The sequence below is a fragment of the Heterocephalus glaber genome, unplaced genomic scaffold, assembly GCF_053883595.1.
Source record: "Heterocephalus glaber isolate CG9 unplaced genomic scaffold, H.glaber_assembly_v1.0 deba00001586, whole genome shotgun sequence".
Taxonomy (NCBI): domain Eukaryota; kingdom Metazoa; phylum Chordata; class Mammalia; order Rodentia; family Bathyergidae; genus Heterocephalus; species Heterocephalus glaber.
In genome coordinates, this window is record NW_028258364.1 from 20,558,773 (window position 1) to 20,571,410 (window position 12,638).

At 36.4% G+C, this 12,638-nt stretch overlaps 2 protein-coding genes across 7 annotated transcripts in view; one reads left to right on the forward strand and one right to left on the reverse strand.

Annotated features, from left to right (window-relative positions):
* Clgn (calmegin) overlaps positions 1-12,638 on the forward strand; it is a 56,484-nt gene that overhangs the window by 38,113 nt on the left and 5,733 nt on the right. For all 6 annotated transcript variants that reach the window (XM_087193305.1, XM_087193308.1, XM_087193309.1 and 3 more), the window contains 3 exons: positions 6,356-6,469; positions 6,586-6,736; positions 11,959-12,174. In XM_087193305.1, coding sequence (XP_087049431.1) covers positions 6,356-6,469; positions 6,586-6,736; positions 11,959-12,174 — 481 coding nt within the window. The remainder of the gene's footprint in view (positions 1-6,355; positions 6,470-6,585; positions 6,737-11,958; positions 12,175-12,638) is intronic.
* Positions 1,698-12,638, reverse strand: part of Scoc (short coiled-coil protein) — a 30,608-nt gene continuing 19,667 nt past the window's right edge. The window contains exon 4 of the transcript XR_015443931.1: positions 1,698-12,095. The gene's annotated coding sequence lies outside the window, so the exon portion shown is untranslated. The remainder of the gene's footprint in view (positions 12,096-12,638) is intronic.

Below are 12,638 nucleotides of genomic sequence, written 5' to 3' on the forward strand. Positions count from 1 at the left end.
GGCATTCAGTGCCATGAATTTCCTGTGTAGAACTGCTTTCATTGTGTCCCAAAGATTCCTGCATGATGTACTGGCATTATCATTTACTTGTAGAAACTGTCTAATTTCTTCTTTAATTTTCTCTGTGACTCATTGGTTGTTCAGGAGGGTGTTAATTTCCATGTGTTTGTGGGAGTTTTGTGGTTTCTTATGTTGTTGATCTACAATTTTATTGCACTATGGTTTGATAATATACAGGGGGTAACTTCAGTTCTTTTGCATTTACTTAGACATGTCCTATGAGCTAGTATGTAGTCTATTTTGGAGAGTGATCCATGTGCAGCTGAAAAGAATACGTATTCTGATTTTGTGGGATGGAACACTCTGTAAACATCTATTAAGTCCATTTGTTCAATAGCTTGGTTCAGTTGTAGAATTTCGTTGTTAATTTTTTGTCTGGATGATCTGTATATTTGTGATAGTGGTGTATTGAGGTCCCCCACTGCAATTGTATTAGTGCTTATTTGGTTTTTCATGTCCATTAATATTTGTTTTGTATAGTTGGGGCATTCACATTTGGTGCATATATATTTATGATTGTCATCTCTTCCTCTTGGACTGTTCCCTTCACAAGGATGTAGTGACCACTTTTGTCTCTCTCAATTAGTTTTGGTTTGAAATCTACTTTGTCTGCAAATAAGATTGCTACCCTTGCTTTTTTCTGGGATCCTGTCACGTGGAGAACTGTTTTCCATCCTTTTACTTTCACTCTGTGAATTTCTTTTTGACTTAGGTGTGTTTCTTGTATACAGAATATTCCTGGATTTTGCTTCTTAATCCATTCTGCCAGTCTGTTTCTTTTGATTGGTGAATTGAGGCCATTAACATTGATAGTTATAATTGATAGATACTGACTCATCCTTGTCATGATGTTTTACTATTGTTGGCTCTTTTATTTCTTATTTTTCCCCCTTTCGCTTTAGTGTCCTACCTTGCCTGGTGGCTTCCCTCTGTTGGGCCTCATGGAGTTGTGACCTTATTTGTCTTTTTCTAGGATATTGCTTAAAATTGTTTGGAGTGCTGGTTTGGTGTTCATGAAATTTCTCAGGTATTCTTTGTCGTGGAAGTATCTAATTTCCCCGTCAATTTTGAAAGATAATTTTGCAGGATACAATAGTCTAGATTGGAAGTTTTTTTCTTTTAGGGCTTGAAATACTTCACTCCAGGCTCTCCTTAATGTAAGGGTTTGTGTTGAGAATTCTGCCGTGATTCTGATGGACATTCCTTTGTAGGTGATTTGTTTCTTTTCTCCAACTGCCTGTAGGATTTTGTTCTTCTGTTGGGTTTCTGGGATCTTGACTATTATATGTCTAGGTGTAGATTATTTGTGGTCATGGCTAGTTGGAGTTTTATATGCCTCACTTATCTGTATGTCCAATTCTCCACCTCTGTCTGGGAAGTTTTCTACTATTACTTCTGTGAATAGTTTTTTATGTCAGTTGTACTTTCTCCTGTTTTTTCATGGACTCCTATTGGTCTTATGATATTCTTCTTTGCAGCTGCTGGATTGATTTATCATGTTCCCTTACTATTTTTAAGAAATCTCTGTTTTCATGGTCCTTAACCGCAATCCTGTCTTCTATATCTGATATACTATCTTCAGATTCCCTTAATCTGCTGTGCATACTTTCAGTGGAGTTTTTAAATCTGAATATCTGTTTGAATCTGTTTCATGGATTCCATTTCTTTATGTTGGGGGAATCATAGTTTCCATTTCTTTCTTATGCTGGGCATTCATGGCTTCCAGCATGTTTCTGAGCTCATCTATTTTTTTTTTTTAATCTGTTTCTGTTCTAGAGCCGGTAATCATGTCTTTCACTCTGCTCACCATCTCTGTAGTTATCTGGTAGATTATTTCTGCTTTGAATTTTTCTAGAGCCTCATTCATCTGTTTTGTTACTTCTGCGCTATCAGTTCAGGGTGCCCAGGTTGTTGATTATCAGCCTTTTCCACCTCGTTTCCCCCAGAATTTGCCTTTTGTGGGGTGGAAGTCTTAGTTTGTGCGTTGCTTAAGTGTCTTCTCCTTTTTGCTTTTGGTACTGTCTTTGGTTTAGTTACTGGGTTGACACTTTGAAGTTGCTTATTGTAAGTATCTTTGTTGATGTATTTAGAACCCTTATGGAATGATTACTTCTCAGAAGTGTCTTCCAGATATAGCTGGTCTTTAGGTTTTGAGTCTCTAATGGCCCTGAGGCTATCTCATTTTCATTATACCAGGAAGGACAACTGATTAGATCAATCACAACACCTTAGCCCAAGTGATACAATTAGCAACAAATAGCATCAAGTACCTCTTAGAAAATGACAATTTGTGGTAGTTATTAATCTATCACCTTTAACTGTGTGAACTGAATCAAAATCAAGGACCAGCCAACATATGTTTATAATGAATAAACTCTTCAATATAGCAACTTTACCCTTTGGGATAGGGAGTTAGAAGGAGTTGGGGAGGGAGCGATAGGTAGGTAGAAGATTGGGAAAGGTTAGCAGTAAGGCTAGAGGGCACAGGCAAGAGAAGAAAAGAAAAATGAAGAAATACGAATTAGGGCAGAACAGGAACAAAAAGGGAGGTGAAGAACAATGTGGGACAGAAAGGGAGGGAAGGAGAGAGAAAAAAGAGAAAAAGAAAAAAGAGAAAAAAATTTTTAAAGTAGAAAAAGAAAAAAATTAAAAATAAGAGCCAAAAAAATAGTGGTAATTTTGAAAGTAACAAATAAAAGATAAAAATGAAGGGCCTCCTTCAGGGTATGTCTCTGCTGTCACAATAGACAACATGGGCAGCAGTGTGCAGTTATGTCAATGAGTCTCAGTCAGTCACAGACCCATGAGATTCAGGCAGATTTCTGGCTGCAAGTCCCAAGCTGAGCTCCCTGTCCTCCTGCAGAGTTAAACTCTGCAAGGTTCTATTGCAGATTCCAGCTGTGTTTCCCCTGAAGATAGTCCAGGTTCTGATGGGAAGTGATGATCTTTCTAACTTACCAAGTATGGTGGTCTGGTGTGCCTTTATTGCAGAAATTCTCTCACTTTTCCAGTGGGCTTCACTTTTCATCAGGGAGCCTTAGAGAGACCCTCTCTCTGTTGTTCACTTCTGCAGCTCAGGACAATGGCCTTTATGTCCCCCGGTGCCTCTGTAGTGTGGAACCAAGTAGCTGCACAGCCAAGAGGCCAGAGTTGCGGGGGAGGGGTTTGTTGTTTCAGGCACCTGCACAACTAAGCTCGCGGCTGGTGGGTGTGCCTGGGGGTCCTCACAGTCTCCTAGTCGCAAGTGGGTGTAGCAAGCCGGACTGAGGGGGTCTCAGTCATCCCAGGACCACTCTGCCCGTGCAGTTAAGCTGGTGGCTGGTGGGAGTGCCCAGGGGGTCCTCACCGGGTCTGTCCTCTTAGTTCGAGTGTGAGCCACCACATTTAGTGTTGTCATTGATACAGTAGATGTAAGCCTACCGTCTCACTGCGTGTTTTCTGCTTGTCCCATACATTCTGTAATCCTTTATTAAAACTTCTTTCAATTGTATTCTTTCATTGTTATATACCATTTTATTTTTTCTGTTAGCTGAGTAGCTTTTCCTGTCTGGCTTATTGTTTTATGGGTTGCTTACAGTATGTATTTGTAACTGATCTGAGTCTACCTTCAAAAAAATAATACAGCTTTCTTATAATTTAACCCCCTTTAAGTCTCACATTGTTCCCATTGTATTCTTTGTGCTACTTACATAATTCTACATGCACTCTGAAGGCCACCCATATTTATTCTTTACTCAATGTCTTTCAGTCCTATAAGGAGAAAATCCTTTTATTTATCCACATATTCACTATATGTGGTACTCTTTTTTTTTGGGAAAATATAAATTTCCATCTGTTGTCATTTTCTTCCTGCCTGGAAAACTTCGTTAACATGTGATAGTATGTCTGTTGTTATTAAATTCTCTCAACTTTTATCTGACATTTTCTTCTTTTGTCTTCATTTTTGGAAGGAAATTTTCTAGAAGGGAATAATTATTAATAACTAAAAGGGAATAATTATTTTTCAGCAGGTGTCCCTTTTCTTGGGTCATGCAGTGTATCTTTTCTCAATCAGTTTTTTTTTTTTTTTGGTACTGGGGATCGAACTCGGGTCCTTGCGCTTGCGCAGCAGGCGGCGAAACCGCTGAGCTAAATCCCGGGCCTGTCTCAATCAGTTTTTATTCTCAACTTTTCTCCTTTACCTAATAGATCATTTATTCTTTTAAGTTATTGGCTTTTAAGTTTTGTTATTATTATCTCTTTTCAGCTTTTACCTAGTTGTGCCTTGTGGTCTTCTTCATATTTTTACATCGCTTTGGGTCCTTTAAACTTCTTGGAGTGTGAGTTTATAGTTCACATCAAATTTAAATACTTAGCTATTATTTCTTCAAGTATTCATATGTTCCTCTGTTTCTTTTTGGGGGGAGGAAGATGCTGCCTACATGTATGTTAGACTGCTTTAGATCATCTTAAAGATCACCAAGGATTTGTTCATTGTTTTTAAACCAGTTTTTCTCTTTGTGCTTCATTTCGGAAAGTCCCCATTCTTAATTTGTTAATTTCTTATTTGTTTGTAAACATTGGAGTTATGTACTACTGTCCAGGACAAAGTGTGTTGTTCTGGAATAAAACCAAAGATGTTAAGCTGTCACCTATCTAATGGATTAGAGGTACTGATGATAGTAAAAATGCTCTTTCAGGCAAAGAGTGTAATAGGGAAGTACCTTGTACAAGGTAGGAAGAGCAGTCTGATTTTAAAAGAGATTAATTAAAAAGTCATGTCATTGCATCATCTTCCTGCATCTATACTATCAGGAAAGGCTGAACTGCATCCCATGTGAATTAATAGCACTTTATACTTGTTTATAAAGAGTAAGTTTGCCCTTAAATGCAAGGAATTGCAGGTTACAGCCTCTTCTGATTGGCGAAATCTATTAGATTTGTTTTATAAATTGCTAAAAGAAAGGCTTCTTAAATTTTAACTTTTGATTACTCTGAGCACTCAAGAGGTTCAGCCTAGCATTGATATGTCTGTACATTTCAAGTCTGTACATTTGTACAGTTGGCTCTTTTAATTTTAGAACTCAAGTTTTCTTTGGAAAGCTACAAAGAAGCCTCTTACTTTAAATTTGTTGCTTTTCTCTAAAGAAACTGTATTAGTTCTGTCCAGTACTCACTGTAATTATGTTCATATACTTTAGCATTTACTTGACAAGTTAGAATTAAATATAAAAATTTTAAAAATACTAGAGTAGGCAATATCTTTTCAAATATGGCATAAAATCCAAGAACCGTGAAAAATATTAATAATAAAACTATTTGAAAACGAATGGTGTGTGTATGGCAAAAAACTGTATCAAAAAATATATGAGAAACTGGGAAAATTGTATTTTAAATTTCTATAGCTGACAGAGGGCTAAATTCTTCATATAAAGCTAATGAACTATCTAAAGAAAATACAGAATGGTTTTTACAGATCACTTTACTATTAAATATACACTAAAATCTCACAAGAGTGAGATACCATTTTTCACCTATCAGATTGGCAAAAGTCAAAGTTTGGTAACAGTCTTGGCAATGATAGATAAAAATAAATGGTACTAGGGCTAGAAATGACATATATATAGCCTTTTAGAGAGTAATTTGGAGAACATGAAAATTTAAAATGCACATATGCTTATAGGTAAGAAATGGCACATATTCTAAGATGCTCACTTTACATTGTTTATAATAGTAAAACTTTGGAAACACTGTCTTCTTAAAGGAGATCCCTAAATAAATTATGGTATATTCACAAAATATAAAATGATACAATTGTTCAGAATGGAGCAGATGTTGAATGACTGAGTTTATAAGTGACAAAAGCAAGGTCTAATGTACCATGTATAGAATGCTGTCATTTGTGTAAATATACACATGGGTGCGTGAATGTGTGGAACTCCACAGGGAGAGTACAAAAAAATGACAGTTTAACAGAAGCCTTAGGTGGAATAGATGCAGGGAAAGGTTAGGCACAAATACAGAAAGGTAGTAAGCATACTGTTATTGTCTCTTCCAAATTTTGTAGAACAAGCATTTTAGAACTTTTTGAACAATTTTTTTTTTGTGGTGTTGGAGATTGAACCCAGGGCCTTTGCACTGAACTACACCCCAGCTCTTCTCCCCTTTGTTTAAGACTGAGTCCCCATGCATTGACAAGGCTAGAATCAAATTTGTGATGATCTCCTGTCTCAGCTTCCCAGAGTTCTGAGATTAAAAGCATGCACCACCATACTCAGCTTGAATAATTGTTAAGTAACATAAAATATATTTATAGGGATGAAGATGAACCTGCCCAAATAGAAGACTCAAGTGTTGTTAAACCCGATGGTTGGCTTGATAATGAACCAAAATTTATCCCTAATCCTAATGCTGAAAAATCTGATGACTGGTAAGCATTCTTCATCTTCAGTTGTCAATATTCCTTACTTGCATTTTGTGACTAGCTTATATGGCCAACAGGAGAGACTTACAGTTATTGTATTTGCTTTATTGTGGTATCTTAAGGAATGAAGATATGGATGGAGAATGGGAGGCACTTCATGTCCCTAATCCAGCATGTCAGGTTGGATGTGGTGAGTGGAAACCTCCTCTGATAGATAACCCAAAATACAAAGGAGTATGGAAACCACCAATGATCAGTAATCCTAACTACCAGGTAATAACCAGTTGATCCAAGTCCTTATTAAAGTTAAAAAATTCTCTGCTATTTGTCTTATGTATCTAATTATCAGGTAATATTATATTTTACTTTAGATGTTTGATTCGAAATTCTATGAAGTCAAAGAAAATAGACCTCAGCTAATTTATATTTAAAAAGTGAAGCATTGTTTATATAATATTCTAGGATAATAAAGTTAAGAGCTGAAAATAAATCATTTTATACCATGTTATTTTCTAATGATGCTCATGTGAAATAAAATTGGTTTTAGAGGAAGGTGATGTATCAACTTTAAGGAGCCTATTATAATAAATGTTCACATTCCTTTACTTCACATGATAGTTGAAGTACCACTAAAGAAAAATTCTCCAAACTGATTTCAAGCCAGCCACCCAGTAAGTACAGCTCAGTAATGAATACACTGAGGACTCCACAGCTCAGCCTGTTTCCACAAAAATTGGTGACTGTTTTGCTTTAGCACTAAGCTACATGCTAGTATGGAAATAAGTTCATTGTCTTAATAAATTAGTGGGTCAGTGGTTTTGCGGATAAAAGTTATTTAGTCATTAAGGAGTGAACTTGGTATTTTTAAAATGTATATTTCAATTATTTGGAAAAATAATGTGAGACTCTGAACTATGGAAAAAGTGATAAAATCTGACAATTGAATGTAAAACATACACTGCAGTATAGATGATGAGTGCCAGTACATTTTACTTAGCATATATATATATAATTCTATTTTAATTGAACCTGCAAACTGTGTTCATGGATGATGGTACCTTACAAACACTGAAATAGTTGTCTCTCATATCAGCACTTTGGAGATTATAGGTCCAGATCAGTGGTGGTGAACCTATGTCACACATAGCACAGCAGGCTCTTTGTTATCATTGAAAGCTCTAAAAGGTTCGCCATCACTGGTCCAGATGATGGCTGGCTGTAAGGCTTTCAGAGAAAGAACTTTAGGTATTTGTTCAGCGCTCTTAACTGAACTTGAAGGGACTTGTACTTTTGAGTATGTTCAATGTATGTGTTTCTGCATTTTCAGGTGAGAATGTCTATGACTTTGGTGAAAGTCTCAGTGCTGGTCTGGTGCCCAAGGGAAGTGCAGAATAACTGCTTTGGCACTCCATAAAATAAACAGGAAAGACATTGACGCAGATGTACTACCACACATACCCAGTCCTACATTGCCTGGCTAGTTGCTGGTATTAATGCAAAATCTGAAATATGTGCAGGACTACAGCTGTTCAAAGAGGATAAAATGCTCTTGGTGCACAGCCTAGAGCTGATAGCCATAACATTACAGTATGACATACAATACTTCAAAAACACTGGCATTATATATAGTATTTGGAATATTCTCAAACTTAATTTCTACACCAAAGTTTTAACAATCACATTAAACTGGACTTATTAATATCCTGGAGACTAATATATTGTATACACTTTGAAAAATCCTTTACTGTACCCTAGAAGTCATGTGTATTTTTTTTTTTTTTTTTGCTTTTATTCCTCTGGTCACTTATTCAACCTGACCAGAAGGTCAATTCTCCTTAATTCTCTTTTCTTTTCTTCTCCCAAAACCACTTTTTCCATCTCTTCTCTAGAGACAATATCAAATATAATCTAATCATTGATTTGTCTCCTGGGAACTGTCAATATAAATCTGTGTTTTTAGAAGTTTAGAAATAATTTGGTGATTAAAGGTACCATGTTATTGAAATGTGTTCTATAAAGTTATTTTTTTGGAGATAAATACAAGAAATAAATTTTGATTGAGAACCCAGATTGTACATTTTAAGAATTAGTGCTTTGCTTAATATGCTCCTTATATTGTAGCATTATTAAAATTCAGAATGTTTAAAATATGAATCAGACATATTTTGAGTATACCTACATTTTATATTAAAAGTTCCTATGTTCATTTAACTCTCTAGTTTTACTGTTGTAATTATTGACATTTTCTAACATATACACATGAAGTTACATATTATAATTATTCACTGTAGTTTTCCTTCAAAGTGTTTACCATAAAATGTTTCTTTTGGTAATGGTTTTGCTTAATGTATGTCTTTCTCATTACATTTTAAACCCCGTATTACAGGAACAGTGTGTCTTGATCATTTTGTATCCCTGGTATTTGGCACAGTGCCTGGCACAGAATAGATATGTGTGATGGTGGAGTGAGTCAGTGAGTGAGCATGCTGTTGCATTTATTCCACTTGATGGACAGGGTAGCCATTTAAAGATCTAATGGGACTTTCATATTGAATAACTGGTCTGATTAATTGTTCTGATTGATTAATGATGCCTGTCATACATATATTAAGAGGTTCCATTTTTGCTATATAATCTTTCTAATTTGGGCAACTTTAACAACATCTTGATCTGGATGACCTTATTAAGTCTAAAAAATTGCCTAAAATAGTCACTTGTGAAATTTACTCAAGTTTCTGTGGGTTATATTTTCACTTTGCTTTTTTGCAGTTAAAAGTCAGTATTACTCATAAAGAATACACGAACAGAATTAAGAATAAACAAGACTTTTCCCAATACATTAATGAATTGATATCATTTACAGATTTGTTATCTGCTTCTCATTGCTAATTTCTTCAACAGCAGCTACTTTTTTTTTTTTTTTTTTAATTTCAGAGTATATGGGGGCCGGGAGGTCAGTGTCTCCGAGCGGGCAAAGACAAAGACGCTCCGAGCTGCCACTATTTATTGGGTTCACAGGGAGTATCAGATATCTCAGAGGGTGGCGATAATTCTAAATTGATGAGGATCTTATAATCGGAGGAAGTATCAGGTGACTCTGGAGGGTAGTAATCCCATGAAGATGAGGATCTTAGGTAGAAGAGTGTCGGGAGCAATGCTACATAATTTTAAGGTAAAATCATTTGGTTAGCCTAGTTCTCTTGCCTACAGCCCAGCTACGGAATAACTCCATTTTGGCCTCCGGTCACTACTGAGACCTCAATGATCCGATGATGCTGTGATTCTCCAGGACAAGAAACATCCTGGGCGCTGAAAACATCCTGGGAGGAACAAACATCTACTCAGTTCCTCATTGTTCTTGGACTGTTAATCTTGTTTACCCAGGATGTACTGAACTCTCTACAAGTCATTTGTTACATTTGTTTCTCCCGATGTACTGACTAAAACGTGCGGTAAACTAGGGGCTTTCGTCCTTTACGCCCAGAGCAGCACTGATCAGACCCAAAGCTCAGCTTTTTCTCAGTCTAATTTTTCTACCTTTCCTGTAATTCGCCTTGTGCTGCCGCAGGCGACTAGAGCTTACTGCAGAGGTTCTAGTAACGTCCCCTTTCCCTGTTCCCTATAGATGAGGTGCATATGTTGATTAGGATGATGAGATGAGCAAAACAGTCTTACAACAGTAGGTGGGGTGAGTTAAGCTGATAAGGAATTTGTCCCTCTCCAGGTGAGACCTTTCTCTTTTGTATTACTACTTGGTTCTCAAAGAACCAGGATGTCCTTCAGCTGATGTAATCCTACCCTTGAGCATCACAGCTTCATGGGACTATTGAGGCTCAGACACCCCTAATCATAATTTAATTGTGAAATGATTTTTTCCCAAAAAATGTAGAATGGCTCCTGACACAATGAGTCACAGATGAAACTGGGCTGGGGATTTAATGCTCAGTGGTTCCGCTGCCTGCCTCACAAGCACAAGGACCCGAGTTCAATCCCCGGTACCAAAAAAACCCCCCAAAACAAAACAGATGACTCAGTGGTTTCGCCGCCTGCTGCGCAAGCACAAGAACCCGAGTTTGATCCCCGGTACCAAAAAAAAAAACCAGATGAAACTAAAGAAGAAATTAAAGTTTCCATAATTAAATGATAATGCCAATACAACATACCGGAATTTGTGGGACATAATGAAAGCAGTCCTGTGAGGGAAATTTATAGTGGTGAATTCCCATATCAGAAAAACAAAGCATGCTCAAATAAATAACCTAATGTTGAACCTCAAGCTTCTAGAAAAAGAGCAAGTTGGGGCCGGGGATTTAGCTCGGTGGTTTTGCCGCCTGCTGCGCAAGCACAAGGACCCGAGTTTGATCCCCGGTAACAACAACAAAAAAAAGAGCAAGTCAAGCCCAAAACTCATAATTTGGGGAAGGAAATTATAAAGATCACAGCAGAAATTAATGCAGTTGACACCAAGAAAACAATATAAAGAATTAATGAATCGAAGAGTTGGTTCTTTGAAAGATTAAATAAAATTGACAAATCCTTAGCCAACCTTATCGAAAAAAGGAAAGACTCAAATTCACGCAATTAGGAATGAAAAGGGTGAAGTCACAACAAATCTTGCAGAAATCGAGATCACCAATACCTACTTCAATATTGTATTCTTTTTTTTTTTTTTTTTTTTGGTACTGGGGAATAACCTGTATTCTAAAAAAAAAAAAGCAAAAACCTGCATTCTAATAAGATGAACAACACAAAAAATGGACAGATTCCTAGATACATATGAATTGCCAAAGCTGAATCAAGAAGATAGAAAAATTCTAAATTATCAGTCAGTGAAATTGAAGATGTAATTAAAAATCTACCAACAAAGAAAAGCCTAGGCCCTGATGGATTCATTGCTGAATTCTACAAGAAATTTAAAGAAGACTTAATGCCGCTACTTCTCAAACTCTTTAATGCTAAAAATGTTCAAAAAAGAAGGGGAAAAAGGGAAGGAGGAGGGGAAAGAGGGGAGGGGCAAGAAAAAAGAACAGAAAAGCTGGAAACAATGCTTTTGTAAATGAGGGGAAGAGGGGTTGAAGAGAGCAGAGGGGAATGGGAAAAAAGAAGCAAGATGTATCACGTGCAGGTACAAATTCCCTATGATGAATGTTATCATTATATCTACAGTGTACCCCAAAAATAAATAAATTAAAAGAAAAAAAAGCCAAGTACTTTGCACCAGGACATTAGGAAGCCTTTTAAGAATACGCCAGACTTCACTCATCAAAAGCTCAAGGATAGGGCCGGGGATTTAGCTCAGTGGTTTTGCCGCCTGCTGCGCACGCAAGGACTGGAGTTTGATCCCAGGTACAAAACAAAACAAAACCAAACCAAAAAAATCCCTCAAGGGTATAAAGCTGTAAACTTTTCAGTGATTCAACAGCAGCTACTTTTTGATCAGCATTTGCAATGAAACTGTTTTATTTGAAAAGGTCTTCAATTATTGTTTCTTTCAGGGAATCTGGAGTCCTCAAAAAATTCCTAATCCAGATTATTTTGAAGATGACCATCCATTTCTTCTGACTTCTTTCAGTGCTCTTGGTTTAGAGCTTTGGTCTATGTCCTCTGAGATCTACTTTGATAATTTTATTATCTGTTCAGAAAAAGAAGTAGCAGATCGCTGGGCTGAAGATAGCTGGAAATTAAAAGTACTGGTTGCAAATGCTAATGAGGTATGGTAGTGACCTTAGTGGTAGTCATGTAACTGTGTATAGTAATGTTAGTACTTGGTTCTGTAATCGGTTATAGGTTATACAAATTGCCCTGTTAATGGGAAATGTGCAATGATTACTAAATGGCAAATATAGTTGAATAAGTTTATTAGAATATTTAGCTTTTGTATATTATACTTAATTCAGATTATATAATGACAGACATTATATTCAGATACATGCATATGTCTACTAATATTACTCATTAAATTATGGCTTTAATGGGATTTAAAGGCTTTATGTTGTCACAGAAATAAGACTTCTTAGTATCTTTGTCATCTTACCAATTCAAAGCCTAAGTATTAGCAATAATCTATACTCATTTTAAGTACTTTTCATTTAGGGAAATACAGAGAATTAACATTATTAAATTGTGTTCCAGTTTTTTGCCCAAATCTTAAGATGGTTTAGAAAAGACTAAGCTC